The sequence below is a fragment of the Rana temporaria genome, chromosome 2 (assembly GCF_905171775.1).
Source record: "Rana temporaria chromosome 2, aRanTem1.1, whole genome shotgun sequence".
Classification (NCBI taxonomy): domain Eukaryota; kingdom Metazoa; phylum Chordata; class Amphibia; order Anura; family Ranidae; genus Rana; species Rana temporaria.
In genome coordinates, this window is record NC_053490.1 from 505,357,904 (window position 1) to 505,374,992 (window position 17,089).

At 45.7% G+C, this 17,089-nt stretch overlaps 1 protein-coding gene across 1 annotated transcript; it reads right to left on the bottom strand.

The window, feature by feature from the left end:
* Window positions 1-430: 430 nt before the first annotated feature.
* On the bottom strand, window positions 431-16,049 carry ATP5PO (ATP synthase peripheral stalk subunit OSCP). Its single transcript, XM_040338915.1, has 7 exons — window positions 15,942-16,049; window positions 10,700-10,750; window positions 8,289-8,399; window positions 5,409-5,538; window positions 3,195-3,307; window positions 2,932-3,018; window positions 431-603 (listed from the first exon to the last, which is right to left on the bottom strand). The coding sequence occupies exons 1-7, from the start codon at window positions 15,969-15,971 to the stop codon at window positions 490-492; spliced, it is 636 nt and encodes a 211-aa protein (XP_040194849.1). The 5' UTR covers window positions 15,972-16,049; the 3' UTR covers window positions 431-489.
* Window positions 16,050-17,089: the final 1,040 nt, after the last annotated feature.

Here is a 17,089-nt window from a genome sequence, read left to right on the forward strand (position 1 = left end):
ATTGACCAACAGTTCACATTACAAAACAAGGGGTTAAGTTGCACACATTTGCAAATGTGTAACTGCAGCTTACACATAGATTTGCAAATGTGTGTAACCAAACCCTTGGTTTTTAATGTGAACTGTTAGAGAGGGTCAAAGGCTGGCAAGCGAGCGGGGAATTTGCTTGGTTTTTGATGTGCATTGCCCTTCCATGTGCTCCTTGCTGCAAAGGCCAGTTATAGGTGGAGGCGATTGCCATTTGTTTGTACACATTTACAATTCTATCATTTGGAAAGCCCAACGGTGTAGTAAATTGTCTATGTGAACATTAAATGGTATGGAAAAAAAAAAAAAATGGATTTCAGGAACATGAAAAAATAAATCGATTCCCAATAGAAGACAACACTGACACCAGCAAGTAAAAACCATGTAAATGAGACATGTTTACACAGCACTCAGTAAAAGGATTTATTCAGCTACTGGCAATCAATATATATAATATTACGCTCAGACAGTATCTGTCATGATCTTGGTCAGTTTCTGGATCTTGGTTTTTGTTGACATGTCAATGTATTTGTCCCCAATGCTGACAAGCATTCCTCCCAGGATAGTGGGGTCCGTCTGCAGAAAAAGAAGACAGAGGTCAGAACAGTCCACAACATGTTCAATGCAGCTTCTACAACGGACCAGTCATTAATGTGGCATGGTAAACATGTTGGCCTACATAGTCATACATTGAGTTTCAGGTCATTCCATTAGGATTGCCCAAACCAGCTTTTCCTCCCAGTGTGCACTAATTTCTTTGCTTTAGACCACGGATCCTCAAACTACGGCCCTCCAGCTGTTGCGGAACTACACATCCCATGAGGCATTGCAAAACTATGAAATTCACAGACATGACTAGGCATGATGGGAATTGTAGTTCCTGAACAACTGGAGGGCCATAGTCTGAAGACCCCTGCTTTAGACTGTGGTGACCAATTATGGTTCAGGGGAAGGTGGAGCATGGCTCGCAATGATCTTTACCACAGCAGGAAAAGACAACACGATTCAGGGCTGTGATGAGCATCAAATAAGAACAAAATAGTGAACAGCAGAGATTGATTTGCTCAAACAAATCCAAAACAAACTAAAACCTAAAAAAAAAAAAAAAAAAAAAAAAAAAAAAAAGTGTAAAAGCTCTTGCTTGGATCAAAAGTGGCAAGATAAAAAGGAAAGGCCCAGGGATTGAGATTGGCAAGCTGACCTCTTGCCTCTTTGTCCATACATGGTCATATACGACAGCTAAATCACAACGAAGCTCAGGAAGCAGTAATCCTAACAAAGCAGCTCCATAAAGAAAGACTTTTCTGGCATACTATAAATCACCACCTGACCAGTTAACATTCTCTGTCTACATTACAGTACAGCTGTCAGGAGAAATATGGAGGCAGCCATTGACCCCCCCTCTAAAGACTTGCCTTTTGTGCCAACATTTTATTTTGGTTACCTGGAACAAGCATATGGAATAAGTAGTTCCTGACTTTCCTAATCAGCAAACTTGTTCAGGGCCAGTAACTCCGTATTACAGCCAACAAGACCGCATAGCAGGCAGATGAAGACATCGTCACTGTGCCCATTCAGGATGGATGACAGTACGCTTGTCTTGGCAATTGGTCACTCATGCCCATGAACTGTCATGTGGGGAGGTCACATGCTCTCCTATACTTGGAAGACTCCTGTTACCCTAATGCAGCCCTTAAAAAAATTCCACTCGCCTGCTCATATTTTGCGAGTGGATTTTGTGGGCTGGCGAGGGGGGGGGGGCATCGCCGGCAGCCTGGATGGTATGGGAGCCATTCTCTCAGCAATCGTAGGGGGAAAAGAAAGGAGGAGATCCACAGCCTGGTTGATTAGAGCGCTAGGAAACATAACGGCTTTCATTTCAATAGCTGTGTGTTCTCCGCCACACGCCGTCATATACAGCCCCTCCCCCTTATCCGGGGAACTTTGATAAACAGATCACTCATCCCAGGATTGGATGGGCAGGCTGCACTGGGGGACACGGGCAGGCTGCACTGGGGGACACGGGCAGGCTGCACTGGGGGACACGGGCAGGCTGCACTGGGGGACACAGGCAGGCTGCACTGGGGGACACGGGCAGGCTGCACTGGGGGACACGGGCAGGCTGCACTGGGGGACACGGGCAGGCTGCACTGGGGGACACGGGCCAAGCTGTTAATATTTTTATAACTTAAAGCGGGAGTTCACCCATAAGACAATTTTTTCAAAAAATCCCCTTAAATGGATGCTCATTTTGTCTAGGGGAATTGGCTAGTTGTTTTAAAATATGAGCTGTACTTACCGTTTTCGAGATGCATCTTCTCCGTCGCTTCCGGGTATGGGTCTTCGGGAGTGGGCGTTCCTTCTTGATTGACAGTCTTCCGAGAGGCGTCCGACGGTCGCATCCATCGCGTCACTAGTAGCCGAAAGAAGCCGAACGTCGGTGTGGCTCTATACTGCGCACCGACGTTCGGCTTCTTTCGGAAAATCGTGACGCGATGGATGCGATCGTCGGAAGCCTCTCGGAAGACTGTCAATCAAAATAGGAACGCCCAGTTCCGCAGCCCATACCCGGAAGCGGCGGAGAAGATGCATCTCGTAAACGGTAAGTAATGCTCATATTTTAAAACAAGTAGCCGATTCCAATCTCTATTTCACTCACAACAGATTTATTTATTAAAACACTGCTGTCCAGAAACAAAATCTACAAGCCAGATGTTTTAGACGTCTTCGATTACCCTGCTGCAGCATTATGGGAAATAAATTCCATGGATCAGACATACACAGTATAGGCTGGTAAGGTTGGTTTGAAATGTGGGCATTAGCCAGATGTGGTATGACACCAGCCGGAGGAAAGTACTTCACCTCTTTAATGAACATACAATCACATAACAAACAGGTTCCTACCTTGGTCTCCAATTTTAAAGATTCCCCTTTGGCGAGGAAGGCATTCAGGGCAGTCTTCAATTCTGTCAAATTTGCTTCATCCAGAGGCTGAGAAGAGGAAAATATGATAAAGGGTTAATAAACTTGGCACTGGCTCAAATATATTAAATAGCTATAAAGTGCTCCAGGATATGCAGAACTACAAATTCCAGGATGGATTTCTGCCTTGAATTCAAAAATGTCCTTAATTTTATACAGAGAAGATTGCAGACCATGCGACTTACTGAAGAAGTAGTGACGGAGCACAGCACCTCTCCTCGATGTGCACTCATGATCTTGCCAAAGGCGTTGATTACATCAGTAGTGTTATTAAGACGACCGTTCTCCGCAAGCAAATCTACAAAACAGCAGACAAAGTTCATGAGGAGACACAGAACTACACAGTCATTACTATTGTAGAATAAAGACACAACCCCCCCACCTCATATTATATATATATATATATATATACACACACACACACACACACACACCACACACACATACATACACACACACACAGTATTGTGTGGTACAGTTCAGCCATGGCCAAAGGTTTCGAGAAGGACACATTTTTCACAAAGTCTGCTGCTCCAGTATTTTTAGATCTTTTTGTCAGATCTTACTATGATATACTGAAGTATAATATTACAAGCATTTGCGTCAAAGGCTTTTATTAACAAATTACATGAAGTTTATGCAAAGAGTCAACATTTGCAGTGATGACACTTTTTCCAAGACCTCTGAAATTCCCCCTGGCATGTTGTGAATCAAATTCTGGGCTACATCCTGACTGATGGCCGCCCATTCCTACATAATCAATGCTTGGAGTTTATCAGAAGTTCGCCTCTCGAGGACCGACCACATGTTCTCAATGGGATTAAGGTCTGGGGAAGTTTGCTGGTCATGGACCCAACATTTTGAGCCCCAAGCAAAATTGTGAGCGAGCCCACTCCCTTTGCTGAGAAGCAACTCCACTCATGAATGGTCTCAGGACGCTTTACTGGAGAGAAGTTACTTCTTTGCTGCCCTTTTTCACACCAGGCCATCCTACAAAAGTCTTCTCCTCACTGTGTGCCCCGATGTCCTCACACCTGTCTGCTGCCATTCCTGAGCAAGCCCTGCACTGGTGGTGCCCCGATCCCACATCTGAATCAACTGTAGGAGACGGGCCAGGCGCTTGCTGTACTTTCTTTCTTGGGCACCCTGAAGCCTTAAGAATTGAATCCCTCTCCTTGAAGTCCCTAATGATCCAATAAATGGTCGATAGGTGCAATAATATCTTAGTAGCAGCAATATGATGTTACGCCGAATAAATAGATATCCAGGATGTTACAGTTGAAAAAATTGCGTGCATCCTGGAATGGTGACAAAGGGCGGTACCTAAAAACCTCCATAGGTGACGCTTAATTTTTTTTTTTTTTTTTTACGGTTACCAGTTTAGAGTTACAGAAGAGGTCTTCTGCTAAACAATGTTGCTCATGCTCCAACGACTGCGGCAATACCTCACGTGCGATTTGAACACAGTTTCCATTTGTGGGAGCGACTTACGCATGCTTTTTTTTTTTGGTGTGCGCACGCTTTAAACATTATTCCCCCCTTATTTTGTTCTACACGGTTCCTTTAAAAAAATAAAATAAAAATCTGATCACTTTTATTGTTGTCACAAGGCATGTAAACATGGCAGTAACAGGTACTCTTTATAGAGCGATCTGTGATCTAAAAAGACTCAAAATCCCTCCTTTGCACTGAAAAGTATTTAAAATGTCAAAATCTGCATTTTTGAATACTAGGGATTTTTTAGGCAGCCGAGTACACCGGAAGTGACGTCGCTTCTGGGTTACAACATCGGAGATCCGATTCTGGCTTTTTTCAGGTCTTCAGCGAGCTGGTGGATGTGCCCCCACTGGTCGCTCGAGTCTTCCGGTGGGGGGGGGGGGGGACCTCACCTCCTACTCCTTGTGATAACGGCTGAGCGGCTGCTGAGTCGCATCGGTTACCACCAGAAAGCCGACCGCAATCTCTAAAATATAAAAATAAATAAAAAAACGGTACCAGGGTGAAGCCTGCAGGCATCGCCATAGGACAACCACTTCCTCGAAACTACGTACAGGTAAGTCAGTTTGCGGAAAGTGGTTAAAGAACTACAGCAGGGTATTTTTGCCTCTGTTAGCACAGGGAAGTAAGGATTCTCCAATATTAAAGTGCAGGGACCAACAGCAAAACCCAATGCAGATACTGGGAAGACACAAACTTTGTACAGAAAGATTAAATGAGAACAGAACCCAGAGACCCCAAAACGCAGAGACCATACATCATCCTCCTCCTTACCACCTAGCACCATCCCCTCCTTTACTACATCACTCCTATGGAATCCTAGCCACAAAGGCCATCATGCGACACAAAGAAGGAAGAGGTCAGCCCGAACTCGGTTTCAGGAGATGAACATCAACACTTACTGAAAAAGTTGGCGGTGACAGGGGTAAACTTTTCCTTTGTTACGATATCGGTAATAGTCTTCTGTTTCAGTGAGCGCTTCACATGGGGGTTAGTAATGATGAAGGACAGTTTTGGGTCTTTAACAAGTGCCTGCAAAGATAAAATACATTGTATGGATATTGCTGCACTGACAGAAACTGGATCTTACAGATTTCAGTACACTGTTAGTGGACCCTTAAACCAATCACTTGATCGGTATAAAGGGCATACCATGCATTAGCATATGATGTAGAATGGATACCCCCCTCATCATTCCTATGACAGCACAGATCACAGAGAGGCTGGAGACAAGTATAAGAAATTGTATTCAGAAGATAAAAAGGGAAGACGAAAGACCACCAATAATAAAAACTCTTCCAAGTTTATATTGCTGTCTGTGTCCTCACTGAGCAGACTTTCCCTCATCTATTTGTATAAATGTTTCAATATAACAGGAAGCAATGGGCAATCTTCCCTGACATTCTAAATTTCCCCTACTCAATCAGGGAAAAATCGCCACATTTTCAATCACTTTGTAAATATATTTTAAAGCAGGGGTAGCCAACCTCCGCCCTCCAGCTGTGGTGAAACTACAAATCCCATCATGCCTCTAGGAGTTATGCCTATGATTGTCAGGGTCTTGTAGTTTCAAAACAGTTGGAGGCCTGAGGTTGCCTACCCCTGCTAAAGTACAACTAAAAGCCATTTTTTTTTTTTTTTGGATTGAGCGAAGAGGGATTAGAACACCTGTCAGAAAGATAAACTTTCGACGATAAAAGGTAAACAGGACAAATAGAAAGGGTGAAAATAAAAATCATACATTTTGGGTTGACACCAGAACAGTAATAGAGGGAAAAATCTTCCAACCCCAGGGTTCCCTCACTTTTTTTTTTTTGAAAAGTTGTATTTGTTGCTTTTGATATAACAAATACATACAAGGCCCGACGGGCCACACATTTCTTCAGCATTGGTTCTTGCCCCCTCCTTCCGGTCCTCACACAGCGATAGGAAAAATACAATTAAAAAGCCCCCCCCCCCCCCCCCCAACTCTCAGTAATAATCAAGATTTCGTATAGACATGTCAAGCAGTTATAGACATATTAAAAACATAATAATTCCTGTTGCAGGTGCCTTCTATTAGGCGCCACTCAATCCGCCACCGTAATTTCACTGTTCATCCAACTGCCCCACACCTTAAATTCTGAGGTATACCCCTGCTAATGTATGTAGCTTTGTAAAGAGGTGCAGCCCTATTAACCACTCAAAGACCGCCTAACGCCGATATACGTTGGCAGAATGGCACAAGCAGATTAGAATTGCCAGCATAGTACCAGTCACTCTCCTTGGGGCTAGATTATCTACCAGTCCCAAAAGGCACACCTCTATCGTGGCCGGATGTGAATGGAGGTTACTTCAGCTATGCATTCTGCAACTCCCTTCCAGAATACTTGGATGGCCGAGCAATTCCAAAAGATATGCATGAAATCGGCAGTGGGAGGGTTCCCTCATTTTTGAAGGGATTCCTCCCCACTTCCTGTTTTGTGACAGGAAGGGAAATCTCCCCAACAGAACACATGGCGGAGGGAAAAACAAAAAAAAACTGCATTTCTTTTATAGTCAATTTCACATACCCTCCACATTGTGTTGGGTTTCATGATTGGCTAGCGAGTAACAAATTATCTAGATCTCTTAACCACTTAAGACCCAGACCAATATGCATGTAAAGGACCTGGCCCCTTTTTGCGATTCGGCACTGCGTCGCTTTGACAATTGCGCGGTCGTGCGACGTGGTTCCCAAACAAAATTGGCGTCCTTTTTTTCCCACAAATAGAGCTGTCTGTTGCTGGTATTTGATCACCTCTGCGGTTTTTATTTTTTGCTCTATAAACAAAAATAGAGCGACAAGTTTGAAAAAAAAAAAAGTTTTCCCTCAGTTTAGGCCGATACGTATTCTTCTACATTTTTTTTTTATTATTATAGCGTTTACAAAATAGGGGATAGCTTTATGCCATTTTTATTAATAATACATTTTTTACTACCAATGGCGGCGATCATCGATTTTTTCGTGACTGCAACATTATGGCGCACACTTGACACATTTTTGGGACCATTGTCATTTTCACAGCAAAAAGTGCTATAAAAATGCACCGATTACTGTGAAAATGACAATTACAGTGAAAGGGTTAACCACTAGGGGGCTCTGTAGGGGTTAAGTGTGACCTCATGTGTTTCTAACTGTAGGGGGCGGGGCTGGACCTGCGACGTCAGTGATAGTCATTCCCTATATCAGGAAACAGACGATCACCGACATTGCCACAGAGAAGAATAGGGGAAAGTTTGTTTACACACTCACCTCTCCCTGTTCTTCAGCTCCTGTGACTGATCGCGGGACGATTGGGTCCGTGGGTCCCGCCGGCACGGTCACGAGCTTTGGACCAGGTCGCGAGCACGTCGCCACGCTCACGACCCATGGCTGGGCTCTTAAAGGGGACGTATATATACGCCCATGTGCCCAGCCGTGCCATTCTGCAGACGTATATCCTCGTGCAACGGTCCTTAAGTGGTTATGGTCCGTTTGGCTAAACTTTTGGCCCAAGATGGGTTTATGTTGTTCCCATGTTGAATATTCTAGACCCAATCTTACGGTGGTTTCCTAGGTACCCTTTCTGAATTTATACGTGGATGGTTAGAGGTCTATGTATCTTGTGTATTTCTAGGATTTTCTGCTTATTGGAATTGTAAAAAAAAAAAAAAAAAAAAAATAAAAAAAAAATATAAAAAAAAAAATCTTTCTATAAATAAAGAGAGAGAAAAAAAAAAAAAAAAAAATAATCTCTGTATCTAGTTCCCCGTCTGCTTACCAATACTCGAGTCAGATCCTTCTCCACCTGATCCAGCTTCTTCTCCTTGAAAGCAGCAGAGTAGAGAGCGGTGGCATAGCGACCTTCCAGACCATACACCTGGATTGGGGGCTAAATAAATAAAATAAACAGTTGAATCGTTTCAAATTAATGGCACTCTCTATGCATTCTGTAATTTCTTGGCCACAGATCTAAAATAAAGCACAAGGAAATCTGAACTCCGGATCTGCATACTTGTATTGAGATCTGCGACTCCAAGCACTGGAGTTACACCACTTGCCCTCCAGAAGAGTTACCCCCCTTCATGACCAGGCCATTTTTTGATATACGGCACTGCGTTACTTTAACTGACAATTGCGTGGTCGTACAATGCTGCACATAAATAAAAAGAGCTTTCTTTTGGTGGCAATTGATCACCACTGTGTATTTTATTTTTTTGCAATAAATAATTCTCTTTGAAATAAAACAATAAAAAAAAAAAAAAAAAAATCGGATTTCTTTATAAAATTAGGCCAATATGTATTCTGCTACATATTTTTGGTACAAAAAAAAAAAATTATAAAAAAAAAAACCAATAAGTGTGTATTAAATTGTTTGCACAAAAACAACATTTACAAACTATGGCATATATACTAGAATTTTTATTTTTAATACTTGCAATAGCAGCGATCAGCAACTTATAGCAGGACTGCAATATTGCAGTGCATAATCGAACACTGACACTTTGTGGGAACCAGTGACACTAATGCAGTGAACAGTGCCTTAAAATATGCACTGTCACTGTACTAATGACGCTGGCTGGCAAGTGGCTAGGGTGATCAAAGAGTTAAAGCGGGAGTTCGCCCGAAAAACAATTTTTAACATTAGATTGATGCTCATTTTGTCTAGGGGAATCAGGTATTTTTTTTTAAATTGAAGCAGTACTTACCGTTTTAGAGAGCGATCTTCTCCGCCGCTTCCGGGTATGGTCTTTGGGACTGGGCGTTCCTATTTGATTGACAGGCTTCCGACGGTCGCATACATCGCGTCACGAGTAGCCGAAAGAAGCCGAACGTCGGTGCGGCTCTATACGGCGCCTACGCACCGACGTTCAGCTACTTTCGGAAAATAGTGACGCGATGTATGCGACCGTCGGAAGCCTGTCAATCAAATAGGAACGCCCAGTCCCGAAGACCATACCCGGAAGCGGCGGAGAAGATCCATCTCTAAAACGGTAAGTACAGCTTCGATTTAAAAAAAAAAAAAAAAAACACCCGAATACCCTAGACAAAATGAGCCTCAATCTAATGTTAAAAATTAAGTTTTCGGGTGAACCTCCACTTTAAATGTATGCCTAACCAGTGTTTGTGCTGCTTTTACAAAGGGAAGAGATGGATTTTATTCCCATCTTGGCAGGGACACAAAATCCATCCCTTCCCCCCTGTCACAACGGAGATCTGCCTTGTTTACATAGGCAACTCTTCATTCTTAGTCTCTGCTTGACAATCGCCGGGTGCCAGCGGACCTCCATTGCCTGGCGCCTACAAAGTCAGATTCCAAAGTTGAAAATTGCATGACTTTGGAGCTGGCTAGTGTAAACCAAGCCTTAGACTACTCCTGGATGAATGAACATCCTAGTATAACCCACCTCTCATTCTGCTGGGAGTGTCCAATTACTGTGTGCTGGCCCACCACTTCCGCCCCACCCCTTTCTACAAAACATTTTATTTAGCTGCCAGGGGAGGAGTGAAGGGCAAGACTTTAGCGACAGCTTCGAGTCTGCTGGGGCGGCTGACATCACACCCAAAACTGTCATAAATTGGTTGTCTACACAGGTAAACAACATGCATTAAATGTACAACAAATGTGTTGGAGAGCAGTCTGGCGAAAATTGCTTTTAGTTTTTATATAAAAACAAAAAGCACATATTAAAGTAATAAGGTCAGAAGGTTTTTTATCTTAATGCGTTCTACACATTAAGATAAAAAAAAAAAAACCTGTGTGCAGCAGTAGCAGTAGCCCCCCCCCCCCATACTTACCTGAGCCTCATCTCTGTCCACGAGTCTCAGCCATCCGAGACTCTCCCTCTTGATTGGCTGAGACACAGCAGTGGCGTCATTGGCTATTGCTGCTGTCAAAGTCAGCTAGCCAATCAGGAGAGAGAGGGGGCAGGGCATGGTGGTGGCCCTGCGTCTGAATAGACACAGGGAGCTGCGACTTGGTCCAGGTGTCCCCATAGCAAGCTGCATGTTGTGGGGGCACTCAACAGAAGGGAGGGGCCAGGAGCACAGAGGAGGGACCCGAGAAGAGGAGGATTTGGGCTGCTCTGTGCAAATCCACTGCATAAAAATCAGGCAAGTGTAACATGTTTATTATTTTTATAGGGGAAAAAAATAAAACACAAGACTTTACAGTCACTAAGTTACACTTACCCTAACCAGACTGCCAGCTGGTCTGGTCACGCTAGTGCTGAAGGAGCGCACCTAGAAAATAAATCCAATAGTTAATATAGCTGAAAGAAAAATTAAGCACCGTACTTCAGTCATCATTATAGGCTGGGGTCCACAGCAACACAAAGTTATATTTTTTTGCATTTTCTCACTAACTGCTAAAAATATCTATAAAAATAAAAAGTCCATCATGCCTACAGAGCCAGTTTACATCAGAACTGCCCATCTATAGGGGTGTAATCTGAGCAGCCTGTTAACCAAGTGGAAGGTCACCTTCACCCACCTCCAGTTAAAATTACTCCCTCTCCCCTCCTTTCATACAATCACAGAAACATTTTAACCCCACCCCCCCTATTTTTTTTTTTAACATCTTGGATTGTCACCTAGGTGAGAATGATGCAACCCCCCCCCCTCCATAGATTCCTGAGATACTTCTATCATGCATACCAGAAGGGGGGGGGCGGCAGTTTCAGTCTATTCTAATTGTGGTTCTTTCAGCTGACCCCTAATGATGTGTTGTGGGACATGCGGGTCATCATAACAATGCCGGGTGCGTGAATAACGTGAGCAACAAAAGCCAAGAGGATAAAAGTTAAAAGGGGGCAAAGTTGCACTTTAACCGTCAACTTACAGTGTTACTAATCCAAGAACCTGCATTCACTATATCTGGTCTCTCCCACAGAACATGGAAATGCAATTATTTTAGTAAATATAAACTAAAACCCCTTTTTCATTAGCAGTATAGAGCAGTCTTGTGACTTCCATCAGCATCTGCTTAAAGCTTGCAAGAGGAGTTTTTCACTCTCGCGACTGTACTATGAGGCTGCAGGACCCTGGACCCTCTGTCTGGACAGTGCTGATCACATGCACTCTCCCAAGAACCTCAGCTTGCTCAAAGTGATATTAAAGTCTTGTTTTTTTTTATTTTTTTATAACAAAACATGTTATACTTACCTGCTCTGTCATTAATTTGCAGATATCAGCCCATATCCTCCTCTTCTCTGGTATCTCGCTGGCGCTTCTGGCCTCTCCCTCCTGCCTAGTGCCCCCACTGCAAGCAGCTTGCTAAGGGGGGCACCCCAGTCACTGTGCTGTGTATCCATTCAGAAACAGAGTGTCACAGCCAATCAGGAGGGAGTGTCCTGGACAGCCAAGACTCTCAAGCAACATCACTAAATAGAGATGGGGCTGCACACTGAAGGTTTTTATTAAATCATCTTAACACCTTGGCGCTGGCCATACAAAAATATGCAGCCTCTCGGCGCCTGGTTCTTAGCACTGAGGGGCTGCATATTTGCGCAAATTTCTGCCAAATTCACCTGTGCCGAGAGCGCGCATCCAGCACAGTTCCCATCGTCTAAAAGAAAGCTCACAATCAGTTTTCGGACCACGTGACAGCTGTCACGTGATCTTAAGCCACGCCCTACCCCCTGCGTCGTAAATCTTTTAAAGGCCCAAGGAGGTGTGGGCGCTAAGAGGTTAATGCACATGATAAAAAATATTCTGTGTGCAGCAGCCCCCCTAATACTTACCTGAGCCCCATCTCCATCCAGTGATGTCCACGAGTAGAGGTCGACCGACATGGGTTTTTCTCTGGCTGATGCTTAGAAATCGGGGGCGGCCGATATATGATGCAGATTTTTGTGGCCGATATTTTAGGCCGTTCCCCCCCCCCCCCCTTTATCTCAAACTCACCCGCTCCACTCCCCCTGCTTGCTCCATTCACTCTACCACACACTTGATGTCCTCAGTACAGTACACTGATCGGAATAACTGACACTGATTGGCATCGATTAGAAACACCGATAGCTGGTATTGGCTGGCACTGATTGGAAACACTTATTAGCACTGACAGGTGGCACCAATTGGAAACCCTGGCACTGGCAGGTTTTTACACCGAGCCCATATAGTGTAACCGACATATGAAACTGAATGCAGAGAGAGAGACCAGCTGTCAAAATTCAGCGGTGATGTCGGGGTGAGCGGGACCCAGCAGCTATCAAACACCAGCCAACGATTGGGCTGCTTAGGAAAGGGGGCAGGGCCACATACACGTAGCGGCCCACCCAGATCCCATCCAATTGGCTGGTGTTTGATAGCTGCTGGGTGACTCCCACCCCTGTCTCTCTCTGCATTCAGTTACTCTGGCAAGCGTCAAGCGCCGCTCTGCCAATGGAGTGCGAGGAAGAGGAGGAACAGGCACGGTGAGGTCTGTGTTAATCGGCCTAATTTACATAATAATCTGCCGAATTCTTAAAAAAAGAAGGTCAAATATCGGCCGATATATCGGTCGACCTCTATTCATGAGTGCCTCAGCCGTGAGGGACTCTCCTCCCGATTGGCTGAGACACAGCAGCAGCGCCACTGGCTCCCACAGCTGTCAAAGTCAGTTAGCCAATCGGGGGGGGGCCAAACCGGGGGTCTGTGCCTGAATGGACACACAGAGCTGTGACTCTGCTTGGGTGTCCCCACTGCAAGCTGCTTGCTGTGGTGGCACTGAACAGAAGAGAGGGGCCGGGATCACAGAAGAGGGACCCAAGAAGAGGAGGATTCAGGCTGCTCTGTGCAAATCCAATGCAACAAAGCAGGCAAGTATGACATGTTTATAATTTTTAGAGGAAAAAAAAAAAAGGAAGAAACAAGACTTTACCATAAAATCTGGAAGCCGATTTGTTTCTGTGCAGAAGTGCACCTGACTTTGCACTCTCTAATTTTACCCCTAAGGGACTTACCAACAGGAGTTGGTTAAAAGGGGTTGTAAACCCTCAAAGTTTGTCACCTTAATGCATTAAGGTGAAAAACCTTCTGTGCTGCAGCTAACCCCCGCAGTGGCCCCCCCCTTTTACTTACCTAAGCCCGATGTTTCCAGCGACAGAGACGAGCTGTAGCCGGTGTCCCGATTGGATAGATTGATAGCAGCCATTGGCTCCCGCTGCTGTCAATCAAATCCAATGATGCTGGAGCCGGGGGCCGATTCCTGCTGTCTGTGTCAATAGACGCACCAGCAGAACACGGTAGCGCGTCCGCACAAGAGCACAACGGAGCAGACGAGAAGAGGAGGAGCGCCGCTGAGGGACCCCAGAGGAGGAGGATCGGGGACACGGCGCAAAACCAACTGCACAGCGTAAGTATGACTTTTTTTTTTTAAACCCCTATCTTTTAAGACATTACATGGTCAGGTTGAATGAATGAATGACTTGTATAGCGCAACGCATGCGAACTGAATCGCCTCTGGGCGCTTTTTCCAGCCAGTATCTGCTTGGTTGGTGCAGTCATTTTTACCCCGTAGGATCATGACACGCTAGGGACACACAGTCATGCACACATATATACTGGGCCAATTTGGATGAGATCCAATTTACCTACCAGCATGTCTTTGGAGTGTGGGAGGAAACCAGAGTACCCGGAGGAAACCCACGCAGACACAGGGAGAACATGCAAACTCCAGGCAGATGGTGTCGTGGTTGGGATTCGAACCAGCGAACCTTTTTGCTGCTAGGCGAAAGTGCTACTCACTGCACCACTGTGCTGCCCCAAAGGTTGAAAAACAGACACAAGTCCATCCAGTTTATAGGCATCAAACACAAGGCCCGCGGGCCAAATCCGGCCCCACAGGCCATTTCATGTGGCCCTCGCACCTCTTGCAGCTGCGGGAGAGCTCCAGCCCTCCTCCAGATCCTTACTTTCTGCTTTTAAGCAATGCATCCAGCTTCTTCCCAGCAGCAGCATAGGGAAAGAGGGGTGCACTGCGATATAAGGGAGGGTGGGGGACTCAAGTTCTGATGGTGGGGGAGGGGCTCTTGACATCTAATGTAAGGGGAGGGGATGCGCTGGACATCTAATCTTACACATACAACCGGTCCTTTTGAGGGAAATCATATTGCTGATGCGGCCCGCGATGGAATGGAGTTTGACACCCCTGATTACATAGGACCAGACACCATCGTCTCAACAAACTCCCGTAGGCGAGTCCCGTATCCAAATATCCCCGATCACACCATTCCAATGCCCTGATGAAGGGGGAGTGTTGCACGAAACATGTCAGCTGATTTATCCCAAGTTGTGAAGTCAATGAATTCATCATGGCGGACACTACAGCCCTTGGTGTGACACGTCCCATACATTCGCTACTCTCGGCCTCCATCCCTGGAGTGGGACTTGGGGTGTTTCGGCTGGGGGGGGGGGGGATACTTAAAGGGGTGGTTCACCCTAAAAACTACTTTTTCTTATTACACTGGCCCCCCACATTACAATACGATTAAGGTTATTTTTTTTTTGATGTTGTACATACCTTAGTACAGCATATTCACCCGTGGCATCCGGGTTGCGAGTCCCGCGGGAGTGGGCGTTCCTCACATGCTGGTGATTGACGTTTTGCCCAAAAACGAGCTGCCCCCCCCGTCGCGCAAGCCGCGTCACGGTTGGCGAAAGGAGCCGAACGGCGAGTCAGCGCTATACTGCGCATGCACAACGCCGTTCGGCTCCTTTCGCCAATCGTGACGCGGCTTACGCGACCGGGGGGAGCTCGTTTTTGGGCAAAACGTCAATCACAGACATGTTAGGAACGCCCACTCCTGCGGGACTCGCAACCCGGATGCACGGGTGAATATGCTGTACTAAGGTATGTACAGCATGGAAAAAATAATAAGAGCCTTAATCGGATTGTAATGTGGGGGGGCAGTGGAATAAGAAAAAGTAGTTTTTAGGGTGAACCACCGCTTTAAGCCTGAGTAGAGGGCACTGTGACCATACAGGACTATGTGCTTGGACTCTTCCTCCATGGATGCCGATACAATGACCTCAGGAGGACGCTCAGGGTCACCCACCTGGAACAAGCATGCAGCAAGGGAAGTCCACATTCAGACTGCAGATTAGTAAAGCATGGAAGCCAGAGGATCACTATGACAGACGTATGATGAGGAGGAGGAGGAGGGGAGGTCAGTAATGGTGGCCTCCATGTCACTCTCAGCTCAGGGTTGGGGGAAAGGAAAGCAAAAATGAAGACGTTGCCAATAGCAACCAGTCTGGTTATATTACTGAAAAATCTGGTTGCTATTGGTAACAGATCCACGTGCTGTCATTCCCCTCTCAGGGTGTCCCCCGACCTCTGCATTCTTCCTTCACTGTCAGTCCATACAGGGCGGTCTCCTCCATAGAGAGCACATGTCTCAGACACCCTCCATCCGCTCACACCCCGGCCCCCTTCTCCTTCTACCGCTCTTACCTTCAAGGAGATCCTGCCAACCGCTGCCATCTTCTCCTCCGGTCGCTGCTGTAGGTCACACAGTCCCCGCCTCCTACCGCTCAGGTCACGTCGTACGTCCGGCGACGTAAGAAGGACGCAAGACGTGCTCAGAGTCGCAACGCCTGCCGGGGGAATATAGTGCGAGCGCTGAGCTGCTCACTGCGCATGTGCGTCCTCTGTAGGCGGCCCTGGAAGTGATTATACTATATAGAAACAGTGCACTATATATAGGAAACACGTTGTACTGTGACTCTGCCTCACATATTCATATTATATAGATGGGCCATGTACGAATGTGTATATGAGGCACAGGTCTCTATTTTTGAAGAGAAACGTTCAAATGTGAACAAAACTCCCAAATCCCACGCATGCCTCCCAACACTTTAACCACTTAAAGCGGGGGTTCACCCTATTAATAATAAAAAAAATAAAAAAATTTCTTCTAGCATAACATGAGGCATAGTAGCGCGAGCTACAGTATGCCTGTCTTTATTTTTTTAGTCCGGTACTTACTGTGTAATCGTAGAGACAAGATTTCTATGGAGAGGCAGCATGATTGACGGCCGGCTCTGGCACATCACGCTTCTCCGGAAATACCCGAAATAGGACTTGGCGCTTCACGGCGCCTGCGCATAGTCTGTGCGCAGGCGCCGTATAGCGCCGTGAAGAGCCGAGACCTGTTCCGGCTGTCTTCGCGGAGCGTGACGTGCCAGAGCCGGCCGTCAATCACCTTCCCTCTCCATAGGAACGCCCATTCCCCGCGGGGAGTCGGAATCTTGTGTCTACGATTACACTGTGAGTACGGGGATAAAAAAATAAAGACAGGCATACTGTAGCTCGCGCTACTATGCCTCATTTTATGCTAAAAACATGTTAATAAGGGTGAACCACCGCTTTAAGGACCGACCAATATGCTGCTAAATGACCCAAGGGGTTTTTACAATTCGGCACTGCATCGCTTTAACAGACAATTGCACGGTCGTGCGACGTGGCTCCCAAACAAAATTTGCATCCTTTTCCTCCCACAAATAGAGCTTTCTTTTGGTGGTATTTGATCGCCTCTGCGATTTTTATTTTTTGCGCTATATACAAAAATAAAGCGACATTTTTGAAAAAAAAACAATATT

Bases quoted from the DNA above. Each gene is read 5' to 3' on its own strand.
- ATP5PO (XM_040338915.1), bottom strand. From the start codon at position 15,971: ATGGCAGCGGTTGGCAGGATCTCCTTGAAG. The intron at 8,400-10,699 runs GTAAGTGTAACT...TTATTTATTTAG, and splicing joins CAGCTGGCAGTCTGGTTAGG to CCCCCAATCCAGGTGTATGG. The intron at 3,308-5,408 runs GTAAGTGTTGAT...GCTGTTTTGTAG, and splicing joins TGTCACCGCCAACTTTTTCA to ATTTGCTTGCGGAGAACGGT.